Source organism: Rattus norvegicus, chromosome 11, assembly GCF_036323735.1.
Source record: "Rattus norvegicus strain BN/NHsdMcwi chromosome 11, GRCr8, whole genome shotgun sequence".
Classification (NCBI taxonomy): Eukaryota; Metazoa; Chordata; class Mammalia; order Rodentia; family Muridae; genus Rattus; species Rattus norvegicus.
Genome location: NC_086029.1, coordinates 89,919,164 through 89,934,602, shown reverse-complemented (window position 1 = coordinate 89,934,602; position 15,439 = coordinate 89,919,164). Strand labels below are relative to the sequence as shown.

At 49.3% G+C, this 15,439-nt stretch overlaps 1 protein-coding gene and 1 long non-coding RNA gene across 8 annotated transcripts in view; one reads left to right on the top strand and one right to left on the bottom strand.

Moving 5' to 3' along the window:
* Positions 1 to 629: 629 nt before the first annotated feature.
* Lpp (LIM domain containing preferred translocation partner in lipoma) overlaps positions 630 to 15,439 on the top strand; it is a 641,914-nt gene continuing 627,104 nt past the window's right edge. For 5 of the 7 annotated variants that reach the window (XM_063270369.1, XM_039088098.2, XM_039088097.2 and 2 more), the window contains exon 1: positions 630 to 4,456. In XM_063270369.1, the coding sequence (XP_063126439.1) occupies positions 4,075 to 4,456 (382 nt within the window). In that variant the 5' untranslated portion in view covers positions 630 to 4,074. Of the gene's footprint in view, positions 4,635 to 15,439 lie in introns of all 7 variants that reach the window. The other 2 variants (XM_017597913.3, XM_017597910.3) reach the window with 1 other exon arrangement.
* Lppos (LIM domain containing preferred translocation partner in lipoma, opposite strand) lies at positions 3,407 to 4,504 on the bottom strand. The gene is made up of 2 exons (NR_132630.2): positions 4,208 to 4,504; positions 3,407 to 3,980 (listed from the first exon to the last, which is right to left on the bottom strand). It is a non-coding gene; the product is annotated as an LIM domain containing preferred translocation partner in lipoma, opposite strand (long non-coding RNA).

Below are 15,439 nucleotides of genomic sequence, written 5' to 3'. Positions count from 1 at the left end.
TTACATAGCTTAAACCTACTAGCCTAAGGATAGCGCCACCCACAGTGGGCTAGCCTCTCCTATATCCATTAGCAATCAAAAAAATGCCCCACAGAGATGCCCACATCACCCCCTGGAGTGTTTCAGGTTCAATCTGAGGAAGAAACTGAGAAAAAATAAAAACCAGGCAAAAAAGTAAAGGACAGATGGACACAGGGACACAGACAGACAGACAGACACACACACACACACACACACACACATACACACACACACACGGTTGGGTGGAGAGGGATGCAGAAGAGAAGAGAAAGATTGACAGGGAATGTGTGAAATTTTAAAATGTTGGGGTTTGGGTGGTAGAGGTACAGCCTACAGTTGGAGAAACACTTACTAGGACTCCTTCAGGGATATGAAATAGGCATGTGAAGCACATGCATTTAAATGCAATGGTATTAAGAAACCTTTGCAAGTACATGTGCCATGCCATGCTTTGAGGAAACGGACCTGGTCATATATGAGAAGGCAAGGTCAGGGTTGGGAGCTCGGGACAGCTTTGTAGACCATGAAATCCAAGAATTGAATTTCATGACAGAAAGGAATTGAGACTACAGAGGAAGTGACTCCTGGAAAGACTGCGCAATACTTTTTTTTTCTTTTTTCTTTCTTTCTTTTTTCCGGAGCTGGGGACCAAACCCAGGGCCTTGCAATTGTTAGGCAAGTGCTCTACCACTGAGCTAAATCCCCAACCCCTGCACAATACTTTTAAAGTAACTCAGGCCCGAAGCTTCTTCTGTGTCCCACCGAGAGCTAGTCTTGGTGTTACTTCCGAATGTTTGGTCTCCAGATTGTTTCTCTACTTTCTCATTGTCCTGCTTGGGTTCAGATCTCATTTCTTGATGTAGTTCTCCAGTTATTTATTTAAGCACTCAGGCTTTCTTCCTTCTCTATATTCCTCTGCCTTTGAACATGAGCATCTCTCTCTCTCTCTCTCTCTCTCTCTCTCTCTCTCTCTCTCTCCCTCCCTCCCTTCTTCCTCCTCTCCCTGTCTCTTACTCATAAGTTTACACAGAGATTCATAAACACACAGGGGTGGGAGGAGAGGAAGAAAGGAAAGACAATTTCAAAGCACAGAATGCCTAAAATGACCGATGTAGGAGTTGGGGACTCTAGGATACAATTAAAATCTGAGTAAAGTAGGAGGAAAAGACAAATTGGACAACAGCTTGGCCCAGTGTCTTATGTTCTGAGGTCATAAAGACAGAGCCACGAGTGGTCCGGAGTGGCACAGGGACAGAAGGGGTCCTCAGGGAAGATGCCATTGCACAGAAACCTGCAGGTTGCCGAGTATGTGGAGAGGGAACACGGTTTCTGATCGTAGAACCTGTGAGATAAAAACGGAGTAGAGGCTATGCTTCAGAGCCTGCTTTTACTTCAGGGGGCTGCAGCTGGAGGTCCCTTTAGGGCTGCAGAAATGCAGTTTTGAAGGCTCAAGTTGGTGCCGAATCACCAAGACCTGTGCAGACCATACTGAGGAATCTCAGCACCATCAGACCGATATGGCCTCTGGTCTCCCCTGGCGATTATGCCCTTACTATTTCTCCTGTAGCCACTTATGTGCTCCTTCTCTAGCTGTAGATTATGAGCTCTTACAACGGAATGCTCGCAGAGAGCAGATGGTCACCCAGCAGTGGGAAGCGAGGTGCCAGGCTTCCTGGGCTCACTATGGAAGCTCAGTGTACTCAAACACTACTGTGAAGAACAAGCTGCTTAGCCCCTCTGGCTTTAGTTTCCCCGTGTACCAGCTCCTGGAATAATGTTGGTTCCTCAGCGGGACTTGTGGGTTAAGCGAATTGCATGGGACAAGTCCTTATAACATTGCCTGGCACAGACTCCAGAAAAAGGGCTGTCATGAGCTTTGGTGAGGCCTTCGGGTATAGGTCTGTAACGAACGCAATGGGGTTTCAAAATCAATCAGCCTGCCTGTGACATAGCTGCTGTTGGCTTTCACACCAACCTGGAGCCTTTCTGAGGCCACAGGGCTGCACCCTTCAACCCTCTGAAATTCTGTACGTCTTCCTTCTCCACAATGGTAAGCCAGCATTTAGACTGTACCATGCTTGCAAATCTACCAAGGTTTCCTGCCCAAGTCTTTGCACACCGTGAAAGGAGAACAAAGAGGAATGAGGCTTTTGGTTGGGCTAGGAGTCCTGATGGCCCAGCGTGTCACCAAACATCCATGACTTTGTCACTTACACTCCAGGTGAGGGCTTCATGAGTTGCCACTTTCTTTTGTGATTAACTTTCCACACTGCTCCTGCGAACACCATGCCTACCGGAGCAATTCATCAGTATTTTAGAAGAAGTGATCTTCCCCAACACGGAGAACAGTTTCAACATAATTAGTAGCATTTCTGGATCAACACAGCACTCTTTCAATGTGTATGACTGAGGAAATGAATGACTCTAATTATACCTTATTAAATTTTATTAATCCTCATTAGAACTCTATTATTCTTTATAAGTGAGTTACCGAGAAGGGAGTGAAGCAAGTGAGCAATGCTGGTCAAGCTCCATTATATCTAAGTGAGCAATGGATGTTTTCCCCTATACTAACTAGTAGTAGCCCAGGGGGCATGGATCGGCTGAAATGCTTAGGGCAGAGCCAATGAATTGTGATCTTTGAGAAACCCTAGGAACCTGTTTCCCATCTTAAATCAGGCTCATCATAAAGAGAAACGTATTTCATTAGTTTGTGGAATACACAGTTTTGATCTTCTCTGCTGCCGTATTCCTACTTTGGAATGTGTGTAAGCTGGGAGGACAAAGAGGTTAAGCAGTTTGGCCCCGGAGGTGTTTGAATCTGAAGACTGCAGGAGAAGTGTTAAGTCCAAGAGTATGGACTTTGACAGTAAGGGTCATCAAAATCTAACAGAGCTTCCCTGCACCTGTAGTTCACGGTGTACTTTCGGTCTGCATGACTGCGTTAGGCTGCAGAAGGTGAGTGCCCAAGTAGTGGTGGAAGGTCTTGAGAGTGGGGAGTTCAGGAGCTTGCTCAGACAGTTGTGTTGGGCAGGTCATGTTACCATATTTTCCTTAGATTCTACCCACCCAAAGACCGGGATGGGTGGTCGTGTTATTAGCATAGACTGAGGTTGCTGTTAGGGAGGCTGCTGTGAGGCGTTTCTTTTGTGTAGGTACAGGATAGAAACACACACCCACACCCACACACACACCAAATGTCTAGTTTTTGTTTAGTTTGTGACAGGGTCTATGTAAACCTCCCTTGTGCCGGGGATTAAAAGCCTTCACTACTGAGGGCCCAAGGGCTTCCAATGTCTCCCAGCCTGAATCTTAACATAGTAAATGGGGCTCTCATCATAGCTCACTTTTACAAATATCAAAGACAAAATATCCGAACCCAACCTTCCAAGAACAGGCCTGTCTTTATTCAAACCAGTTCACCCAGTTGGTGTATTTTCTTTTTTAAGCTGTAAGAACAGAGCAAGCTTTCTGGTTTTCTGGCAGGGCAGGGTTGGGAAGCAAATCTTAAACTCCAAAGGTTCATATCTTTGAACAAAGGACAGGAAGTTGCCCTGAAGCGCTCGAATGCCATTGTTTCTCAAGGCTTGTCAACCACAACCTTCCAGGAACTGGGGTTAGTCACTTCAGTGGGTGGTCAAGTCATCTGCCTAGGTCTAACTTGGGTCTGAGCTCACAGCTCCGGAGCCTGGGTCTTGCCTGGAGGCGGAAACCCAGCTAGGAGTAGAATACTGGCTTGGATCCTAAATATGCACGGTGCAGGACTGGGTCAGGTCCCAGCTTCGCATCTTCGGAGCTCTCCCGTGTGAAGTGAACTGAAGTTGCTCTCCACCATCCCGCAGTTCTGTGTCCCGCTGGAGTCCTGGGCGGGGCTCACACAAGGCTCTTGGGGTGGGGGGTGGGGTGGGGTGTTCCATGGCAGGATCTCTTCGCTCAAGCTCAGCTTTCCAATCTGTCGTCTGCAGAACGGACCCGAGTTGTGCCGGTTCTCGACTTCCTCTTGCATCGCCTTCCTCTTCCTCCAGTGGAGGCTGATCCCTCTTTCCTCTTCCCATGCTCCCCTCCCCGCGTCCCCTCCTCCAGGAAGTGCACTGCCCAGGGTCACCCACCTCGAGCCGCGGCTGCCCCCCGCGCCCCCTCCCCGTCCGGCTAGTGCGGCGGCCGGCGGGCACACGCCTCCCCATACCTTACATGGACAAATGCGTGCAGGCAAAGTCAGGAATTCAGGCCCCTGACGTCAGCCTCCAGCGCTCAGGGCACCGCACGGGAGACCGCGGGAAGGGGGTGGGGAGGAAGGAGGGGAGAGCACCAACCAGCAGCCACTCCCGGCCTGCTGCCGAAGTTTCACTTTTTGTCTGTGGGTTCGCTCCCAGGGCCCGCTCGAGCTTTCCCGGGATAAGTAGCGTTAGCGGCGGGGAGAGCCGGCCGCTGCAAGGTAAGGGCCAGCAGCGGGGCCGGGCACGGAGAGGACGCGGGCTGGGCGACTCGGGCCGCTGCGGGCCGCGGGCCGGGCCGGGACAATGGGAGGGGGAGTGCCCGGCACCTCCTCCTCCGCCCGAGCCTCCGCCTCCAGCCGTCGCGGCCGCCGCTGCCCGGTCCACCTCCTCCCCCAGGTATTGTAGCAAAGGCTTCCTCCCGTAGTCTCGGCCCGCGGGCGCCTCTCGAACCCCCGACCCCCGGGGACCGGCCGCAGAGGGTGGCGGGGAGCGCGGGTAGCCCTGCTCCGCACGGCCCGCCGCGGAAGTGCGGGTCCCCGGCCGGGAAGCGGGGTGCAAGCCGTGGGGGAGGGGCGGCTGCGGGAGTCCCCGGCGCACCCCGACCCGGGCCTTTCTGGGCGCCCAGGGGGCGGGGCCGCGCCCGTCTGCTTCGAGCTTTCGTGGAATCCCAGTTGTCACCGCAGGAAGGGCCTAGGGACCCAGTGACTCGGAGTCTTCCCATTTTACAGTCAGGGCAGGCGAGGCAACGAAAGGCGGGCTTTCCTGGAAGTCATCCCTGGAAGGTGGAGCCAGGTTAAGATCGGTGGCTCCGGACCCTTACTCCCCTATTGCCTTTTTTTTTCCCCTAAAATTTTAATTTATTAATTAATTATCTTTTTGTAAGGGGTTGTGGAGTCCCCACTGTTTTTAAGCACTGTAGGTTACAGAGGCCAGACTTTGCCCTCTGGGAGTGCTCACTGGAATGCAGGGACCTAACCTGACTCAAAGGAGGAAGGGCCAAATCCTGGAGAGAAAGCAGAGACCTGTGTTTTTTTATTTATTTATTTTGGAAGTTCGCGGAAAGACTTTCTTATGTTGATCTCCATGGGCCTGTGATCGACTTTTTTGAAGGGTGGGGAGTTTTCTTAAGAAAGGCAAGGCCTTTTTTGTCAGGGAGGCAACTGCAGACTAGAGAAGGCTAAATAAGGGTGGGGAGTGGACCGGCTTGGAACTTTGTTCCTGGCTTGGGGTGTGACTATGACCTGAGACCATATCAGTGGAGTTGTGGCTTGGGTACTTGGACAGGACAGTGTAAAATGTCTCTAGCCCTCTTTTTCTTTAGGAAGGGGGTGTTCACTGCTTCCCCTCCCCCACAAGGAAGTCCTGGCAAGACCTCTCAGTGGATCCTGTCTGTGACTCTCCCGTTCTATACACTCCCTTTGCAAATTTGCCTCTGCAGTGAAACTTTCAAAGATGTTAGTGACTTAATGGTTCACTATCCCCTGCACAAGCCAATTTTCAGAAAAGCTTTAGGGGAAGGGCGAACATGCATAGGGCTACTATAAAATGAGTTAACTTCTCTCCAATGGACCCTTTCTTGGTTTTACAAACAGGGAAACAAACCCAGGTCCACAGAAGTTGAGTACTAGCCCTATAGTCTCTGGCGGATTGAGGTGGGAGTGTTGGTGCAGAAACCTAGTAAGATACTTGCTTTCCCAAGAGTCTCCTGGAGATTCTGACCAGTGCCAAGGGGCAGTTAAAGAGGAAATTGTGTATCTTGTATTTAATCTTTGGAAGGCAGCCTGCAGAATGCAGAATCCAGTCTACTGAGGATTTGCTATGGGAAGGGTAGGGGGTCCTGAGCTTGGGCAATGTCTTGCCTTTCCTATCCTGAACCCTCTCCTTCCTTTCTCCTCTCCCCACACCCCTTCCTGCAATTCCTTGTAAGCAGCTCTGGCCTGGAGTTGGGCATAGGCCGTGGGAGAGGAAGCCAAGTTCCTGAATTGATTGTTATGCTGGGATTGAGTACCACTCTTTGTGGAGGGGCATTCTCCTGTGTGAGGAGGTGATTCCTCTGAGAAAGGTAGATGTTTCCAGAGTGGGAGAGGAGACACATTCTGAAAGGCTTTAGGAATGCTGGGCCATCTAGTTTGCATATGACTTTTGAGGGGTTTGAGCAGGCAGGAACATGATTTAGAGAGTTGGCATGGAGAAGCAGCCTCCTGCTGCCCGGTTTCAGGGAGAGGTGATAATTTGGTTTAAGAAAATGATCATGGGCTGTTGTTTCATTTGCTTGGCATGTGTTGCTGAAGACCTATTATGCACCACCACTGTCAAATCTAAAAACCATATGGCAGGTTCTTAATTTTATTGAGACTGACCTTACTAAGTAAGTTCTCAATCACACCTTTCTTAATGTTTTTATACCGCTGGAACGTGATTGCCTTTTCACTGAAGATGTTTCCTGGTTGAACAAGTTTTTGTTCTAAAGTGGATAATGACACACTTCTTATAGTCACTGTTTTTTTAAATTTGGTAAGAAAATTTGGTTGTCAGGCCCAGGAATGTATAATGCTTTCGCATCTCGTAAAGATACTTTTCTACCAAATATTCTTTGTGAATCCTTATCTCTATATGTAAATAATATTTCTCTGCGAGGTGAGCCTGGTCACAGGGCCACCTCCATTTTAACCCTTTGCCTGGGGTTTCAGAGCTAGTTAGAGGTGTGCACATAACTGCTAATTCCAAACTTGGTGGGCGTATTCTTGGGGTGTATTCCGGCTCTGGAGCTAGTATGGATTACTTGGGTTAGATTTGATTTCAGAACTATGGCTTATAGCGTTCACTGATAGGAGAGGTTAAGCCAAGCTTGTAAGGGCTGATAAGAAACTAAAGAGTAACTTGGTGAACCAGAGGCTGGAGGTAGAGAAAGGAGCAGCCTCAGTGTGGAAAGGGAGCCTTAGGCCCACTCCTCGAGACTCTGAGTCAGTTCACTGCAGGGGGTACAAGAGGAGGACGTCCTTCCTGTGTGGGAGGAGCATCAGGTGTGTGTGTGTGGACAGGGAGGAACATGGTGGGTGTGGTCAGTGTTTTGGCTACTCAGAGGGCCAGCCTCTGGGAAGTAAGCCGCCATATACGGGTCCTGTCTGAATTGGATCTCCAGGACGGAGAGACGTAAGCTCAGGAAGTAAGGCCTACCAGACAAAGACGCTACTGTGTAGGTGCCCAGAGTAGGCTGCTTTATTCCGACTGTGTTTTTAAAGGGTCAGCGTGTTTGTGGAGGTTAGAGGACAACTTTGTGGAGTCTGTCGGGTTCCAGAAACTCAAAGCACCATGTTTGTACTGCTAGTGCCTTTTCCTACTGAGCCTTCTTGCGTGCTCTGAAGGACAGGACGATTTTTTCCCCCCAGAGTATAGATTATATTTGTCTTACAGCTCCAGGGGGCCATTAATCTTTTGAGGTTCATGATTCATAGGAGAACAAGGCTGGGTGGGGCCTCTGGAACCTTCTCTGGGAGATAGAGTATTTGTCGTAGAGGCGGAAGGCACGGGGACACTTTTCCTTAAGTGTATGGGTGAATTTGAGACTTTAACCCAGCACAGTAAGGAGGGCCTCTGAGCTAGTTGTGTGCATTGGTGGGTGGGGACATTTCCTGGAATATGTCTTTGGAATGCAGCACTTTGCCTAACTAAACTCTTTAGAGGGAGGGGGAGGGAGGAGGGGTGGGGGAGGGGGAGGGAGAGGGAGTAGGAATGTTTGTTGCTGCTGCGTTTGTGGAAGGTTGAACTTGGGTAGAAATCTGTTGGCCTGGAAGTACACACGAAGCTCAGAACGTTCGGGTGAGCAGGAGAGAAGCAGCGGGAAGTATATTGGGGGAATTTGCTGTCGCTGGCCCATGGCTTGGAAGAAATGGCTAACATGTTCTGACTGAAGATCCCAGGAGTGAGATTGGTCACTAGATGAGGGCTAAAGGCAATAAGGCCGAGAAGATAGCCAGAAAAGCTGAGGCCAGAGGATGTTTATCTTCCCAGCCTTTCTAGGTAGCAATGAAATTTTGAAGCTTTGAGTGCTTTATCGTATGCTCAAGTCATTACCACACTGGTTGCCCAAAGTAGGGTTCCCGGTTGCTATAGTTTGGATGTTGTTTGTCTCTTGAGGATTCCGTTGAAGATTTGGTCCCCGAGTTTGTACATAGAGTGGGAGCTTTAGAGGTGAGGTCTAGTGGGTTGGTCTTTAGATTGTTAAGGAGTATCCTTCGAAGGGATTCTCTTGAAACCCAACTTGAACAGTTGTGGAGATGTCACCCTGGCTTCTGATCGCTCTTTCTCTTGGCCGATGTTACTTTTCTCCTGTGGATGCTCCCACTTCATTTATGGCACCGTCTTCCTGGCTTTCACCAGAGCAGGGGTGATATTTGGTGACATGATTTGAGTTTCTAGGGATCTTAAGTAACCTCCTTTCTTCATAATGGCCCCCATTTTTAAGTATTATTAAGTTATATGAACTAAAGTTGGCCTGACGTGATGACCGTCAGTCTCATTTTACAGACGAGGAAGTGAGTTTGGTGAGATAAGCCTGCAGAGCTAAGGGGCATGGTTAGTGCCAAGCTCTTGCCTGGACCTTGGTGTCGTCACTGGACTCTATTATCTGAGTGCATAAGCAAGAAATCTTGATGCGGGTAGTGTTTTCAGTGCACATGCGTTGGGCTTGAGGATGCATGTTCGTGTGTCCGTTCACCTGGGGATGAGGCTGGGGAAGTAGCTTCTTGGGTTCATGCTGGTGTTACCACTGACCCTCCCCTTCTGCTAAGCCTGTCCTCTCCATAGCCAGACTGTGTGGGAATGGAGCCAGCAAGTTAATGCTCCTTCCAACGTACCTCCCTCCCATTCCCCTAGAGTGACCTGGTTTCCATGTAGCCAGTAGAATGGTAGGCTGGGACAGTAAGAAAATGATAAAAAAATATATCGGGGAGACTGTTTTTTTGTCATTTCCCTCACCTTATGGCTCTCCCAGGGAATCCTGGGTGTTCTCCTATGGAAAAGTGCATCCTTCCTGTTGGTTCTTGCCCCTCCATGGGCTATGATCCTTCATAAATCTTTTTGGCTCTTGACTGAAAGGAATCAGCGAGGCTCCCCTCTGTCACCTTCCTGCCTCAGGTACACAGTTTTTATTTTATGGCTCAAGAGATGAAAGTCCTATGGCTGTGGTGGTAACATACCCTGACACGTGCAGCTGAAGAGAGTGTTTTGTTTTGGGTAAATAAAGTACACAGGGACAGGAGCATGAGGCAAGGCAGCTGGTCACATTGTATCCACATTTGGTATGTAGAGAGGAGAGAGGGATTCTTGTGGTAGGTTGGTTCAGTTTAAGCTCCCAGCACATTCAATGGTACCACAGATTTTGGGTCAGTCTTTCCACCTCAGTGAGCCTAATGATGATAATTCCTCACAGGGTTCTTCAGAGGCTCAGTTCCTAGATTTCCTAGATCTCACCTACTTGACTGTTAACCATCCCAGGTTCCCTCTTGTCTTTCCTATTCTGAAGTAACTGTTCAGTAAGTCCATGGTGTTTAGAATGTAACAAGATCCACTTCACAGGACAGAGTTGCTTTTCTCCCTCCTTTCTGAGACAGGTTGGCCTTGGCCTTGTACTCACTTAGCAGCTGAAGGTGGTCTTGCCCTCTTATCCACCTGCCTTGACCTCTCAGGTGCTGTGATCGCAAGGGTTTGCCACTAGGTCTGGATCTCTTCTTTCCCTTAAATGGACAATTCTAAACTTTCCTAACGCTGGGACGCCTTAATAAGCTCCTCCTGTGGCAGTGATTCCCCAACCATAGATTTATTTTCAATACCGCTTCATAACTGTGATTTTCCTACAGTTACGCATTGCAGTGTAAATACCTGATATGCAGATGGTCTTAGACAACCGATGTGCAAACACTGATCTCCAAAGGGGTCATGACCCAAAGATTAAGAACCGCTACACGTGTAACTCAGTGGTAGAGCCCTTGCGGAACGTTTGCCAGACTCTGGGTTCAATCCTCAGCAAGAAGAAAAGCTTCCGAAGTTTGCAAGGATGTCCGCATGTAGATGGTGGCATTCACAATGCCGGGAAGAGGGCCTGGCATGTGACAGCTACTCTGGAAATATTGACTGCCCGAAGAGGGGGCAGCGTTGTTAACTGCAACCACAGGATGTAGACACGGGGAAGGACCAGTGCTTTAGAGCCTGGAGCGTGCACAGACTTGGGACTGAACTGAGTGTATTTGTATCAGGTGGCACTCACCAGTCAGGTCACAGGGTGAAGCCTCAGGTCTAGGAATGAGTGGGGCTTGCTGGATTAGCCACGATAAAGGCTCATTACAGGGCACTTCCTCATGCACGCAGGTGGTTCGTGATCCTCGACTGCACCTCTCTGCCTTCTGGATGTACGCCTGTTTTCTCACCTGAAGTCATAGCGGCGGGCTTTCGGAAACCTTATTCTCAAGGGCAGAGGTCCACTTTGTGCAGTCAAGAGACTTCTAATTCCTTTTCCTTATTTAACCCTATCTACTCCATAGTCCATGTGGGAGTACATTGCTTACGTCTTGTGTGAAGTTCAATACACATGTCTTGTGTGATTACCACATGTGAGGCAGAAACCAGAGACCCAAGTAGGGCGGGCTGAGGGCCCAGTGCAGTGAGAAAGCAGCCGGTTGGAAGAGCAAGGAAGGCATGGCTGCTCGCCTGAAAGCCCGCTGAAGACAGGCAGTGAAGACCTCTGTGCTGCATTTCGAGGAATGAATAGACACTCTCATGATAGAAACAAATATTTGGCAGGCGGAGGGGGGGATTGACATGTCGCTATTCTTTTCATTGGTGTGCTCGCGTGCACACGTCTGTGTAGGGCAGAGGACAGAGGACAGCTTGGGAGACTCGATTCTTACCTTCTGTCGCATCCACAGGATTTGAACTCATGCTTGACAGCAGGTGCTTTTGCCAGCTTGAGCCATCTCACTGGCTCATAGGCAAAGGGGCTTAAAAATAGGTACCCAAGCCTGTTTACAGATCTCCGTGAGAGGTGGAACTGGTCAGGGAACCAAGCGCATGAGGTGAGCAGCAGATGATTATGGATCTGTGCTCTAGGCAGAGAGGGTAGCAGGTCAAGAGGTCAAGACTAGCATCTGGGACCCAGCCAAGGAGGCTAGTAAACTGTTCCAGGCTAGGGGAGACCGCCTTTAACTTAGGGAGGAGAGGGAGAGGGAGAGGGGGAGGGGGGGGTGGGGGAGGGAGAGGGGAAGGGGAAGGTAGAGGAGGAAGGGGGAGGGGGGAGGGAGGGTGGGGGAGGGGGAGGGGGAGGGGAAGGTAGAGGAGGAAGGGGGAGGGGGGAGGGAGGGAGGAGAGGGAGAGGGAGAGGGGGAGGAGAGGGGGAGAGGGGGGAGGGGGAGGGGGAGGGGGAGGGGGAGGGGGAGGGGGAGATTGATTGAGATTGATTGATTTCCTCGTAGTGGCTAATGAGTACTGTCAAATTGCTTAGTTCCTGCTCTCATCACTAATTATTCGCCAAGTTCTCAGTCTTGGCTGAGAAAAACTATTTTCTGGACATGGCAGCTCATAGGCAGGAGAAGAACCCAGGCTGGCATTGAGGGCCTGCTTCCCAAATAAGTATGGGCTCAGGTTTTGGCAGTCAGCATTGTCCTTCTGACTTGACAGATGAGGGAACAGGAAAGCCATAGATTTCCTCAGTAGACCCGGGCCCTTATTCCCAGGTAGGCTGTTCCTCCCAAGTTTTGCTACAGTTTGTTCTATAGGGGACCAAGAATACTTCCCCACCCCAGGGGTGGGGTCATAACGTGGAGATCATTGTGTTGTCTCAGGCTTGAAACTTTTCTTGGTACTTTGAAAACATTAGGATTAAGGTGGTTCAGTTACAGTCGGTGTGGTTTGGGATTTATACGTCTTACTGCTGCTGATGCCTGCCATTGGCTCACGAGAACCCGAGTCCTTACTCTCTGCTAGCTTTCACAATTCCTGAGACAACCCCTGTCACCATTCCTCATTATTCAAGTTTTATTTTATTTTATACCATTCTATTCTTTTAGCTATTCATCATGTAGCCTTAGCTGACCTGAAACTCCCTAAATGGTCCAGCAAGCTCTCCAACTTCCAGACATCCTCTTGCCTCTGCTTCCCTAGTGCTGAGATTACATGTGTGGACCAGCACTCCGGGCTGATTTTTCCTTGTCTCTTTAAACCTGCATATCAGGACTCAGGTCTCCAAGCCCGTTGGTATCTCTTTGCCTTTAATAGCACTTGCCATGTGGGAAATGCATTTTATAATCATTTTTTATTACTTAGTGCCTAGTTGCAACTCAAGAGATATATTGGTGAGATCTGTCTTTCCTGGCAGAGTGGTCAAGAAGTCATGGGTGAAACCTTCCCACAGAGGCACAAGGCTTTGAGTGTCAGAGCGAGAGTTGGACTCATGCCCAAGACTTGTGTTTTTGCTCCTCAAGTGAACAGGAGATGGTTGTTGGGAACGACCTTGCCTCAGATGCACAGGCAGGAAACCGTAATTTCACTGTGGCTTTTAGCAGCGTTAGCTGCCTGTGTGGGGCTTTGAAGGGTTAGCTGGAAAGTGACCGTGTGAATGCTGAGCCCAAAGGTCTGGGATCTAGTGGACTGTCGTTTTGACAGTGCCATCATCAGAGGCGTTTGGTGTAGGGAAAACAAAATGTTCAGTGAGCTTAGTTCAGTTCTGGAACATTCCTGAGCTTCAGTTACCTTCGAAGTAATGATATTACTTTATATAAGTATATATACACACACAGACACACACACACACACACACACACTTACTTTCTGACTCATTACTTTCAAGGTAATGAGTTTCAGATCTCATGATAAATCAGGATGCACTTGTAAGGATGCAAGTAATTCCCATGACGGTGCTTCATGAGCATCGATGGCGGATCTGTGCGGCCCCCTTTGCAGATAGCGAGGACCTAGATTTCCATGGCGCTGAGATCTATGGGTGTGGTCCATTCAGAGTGCCCAGCATGGCATCTGGCACCTGTGGTGACGCTCTCCCCGATGTGAAGAGATGACATCTAGATGTCAGCGCCTCTATGATTGAGCTCACTTGAACCATTTAATAGGGGGACTTCACCTAGGCACGGCTCTGGGACCTCTTGCTAGCAGGAGCACCGCTGTTCGGAGGAGCATGCTTTTTAAGTGAGTGAGAGCTTCAGGCATTCTCAGGCATTTCCAGCTGTGCAGAGTGTTCAGGGAGCAGCTGGGCACTGTTTCTCCTTCCACCATGACTGCCTTGCTCTAGCGTGTTGTTTGTTTGTTTGTTTGTTTTGTTGTTGTTGTTATGCTTGCATCTTTCGAGCCATAGGATTTTCTTCTCCAGCCACTGACTGTGAAATGGCCTCACCTCTCTCCCGTATAGCTTTCAGTTATTGAAATGGAAAGCTACAACTGACGGGTAGAGCCACAGAATTTTATATGACAGGCAAACTACAGGACCAGGCCAGGCCAGGCCAGGTCCCTTGGTGTCTCAGCACTCTCAGAATGCTGTGCCCTGTGTGTCTTGGTTGAGCAGTTCAGTCCCATCCTGCAGAGAGCTTTTTGGCTGAGGGGAGCCAGTCAGGTGCGTTATGAAGTGCTTTCCGAGTAATAGCTGAGATTACAGCCTGGTGCTACCATGCCTTGCTAGGAATCAAAAGATTTCTGAGTTTAAGGTTTCAGCCTCGATTTCTTTGCGTACGAAAACATCAGCAGTAGGGCTGGTGAGATGATTCACCAGGTAAAGCACTTGCTCTGACCTCTGCTTGTGTGCCGTGGCATGCAGGCATGTGTGTGCACACAACCCAATCGGTGGGTGGGTGAGTAAGTACATAAATAATAATCGTAATAAAATTAAAAGCAGATCTACCGCTGCCTCCTGGGCGAAGCAGCCATCCTGTCTGGCTGTCCTGTGTCTGCCTCTGTCCTTGCTCGCTTCTCAGCAGGGTTCTGATCTGAAGGATGAATCACTTACAGGTTGTTGTACCTCCACGAGAAGGCCGAACGAGGCATTGTTATGTGATGTGCATGATGACTCAAGCTAAGGGCTCAGCAGACAGATGCTGTTTTGTCTCAGGTGTGGTTAGGCACTCACGGAACATGGTTGGATGATCTGCTTTTGGGAAGCCAGGATGTCGAGACTGCCACCACTTCGTTTATTCGGGATGATGAAGCATGTTACCTAGAGTGTGCGACAGTCCTCTGAGGGGCACAGAAGAGGCCTGCTGGGGCTGGAGCTTGTGCAGGAGCTTGCTGGGAGTGCCTGGGGTTGTTGAGACACTGGAGAATGGGAAGGCTTAGGTCTAGATGTGATAGGTGGCAGAAATTGCTCTCGCTACTAAGAGTTTGGAAAGATTGATTGTCTCTGTGTACTTTAGCTGGGTTCCTGGATCTGTTATTTTCCATGCTGTGGCCCATCTTGATAATGATCTCTAACTATAACTGTGGAAGCTCAGTGCTGTAATGAATAAAGTGCCAGGCGCTCACAGTGTTACCCACACTGACTGTTTCTAATGAATTTCCACTAAGTGCCGCCTTGTGTACCTTCCAGGAAGAAAACAGTTTTGCTGGCACCTGGACCTTCTGTCTTGTTTGGTATGAAAAGGAATCAGTTTCAGGGACTATAGTAAGGTGTAGCCACCCAGAGATCAGGGTGTTCTCTGACTCATGGGAAAGGTAAACTCTGTGGTGACCAGACAGGTAAGTGGTACCTTTTCTTAGATTGAGGTGAAAAGGAGGTCAGCCTTCCAGTAGTTTGCCATTTCCCTCCCTTGCCTGGAGGTTAGCCAATTCACTTGAGAGGATTAATGTTGGCAATTGACAGAACCCTAAAGGTAGAATACATTTACTCATCAAGTTAGCCCATTCGTATATTCATCAGCACGTGGTGACTTTACAAATATGTGAGTATCTTAGTTGTTATGTTCAAACACGGTGACCAAAAGCAGCCTATGGAGGAACAGGTTCATCAGGTCACTGAGCAGGAAGGCAGGACAGAAATTTGAGGCAGGAACTGAAGTAGACACTGTGGAGGACTGTTGCTTACTGGCTTGCTCAGTCTGCTTTCTTATGCAACTCAGAACCATTTTGTAGGGGCGATGTTTCCCTACTGTTCATGTACCCACCTAGTCAGTCACCTTTCAAGAAAATGCACCATAGACTTGCCTACAGGA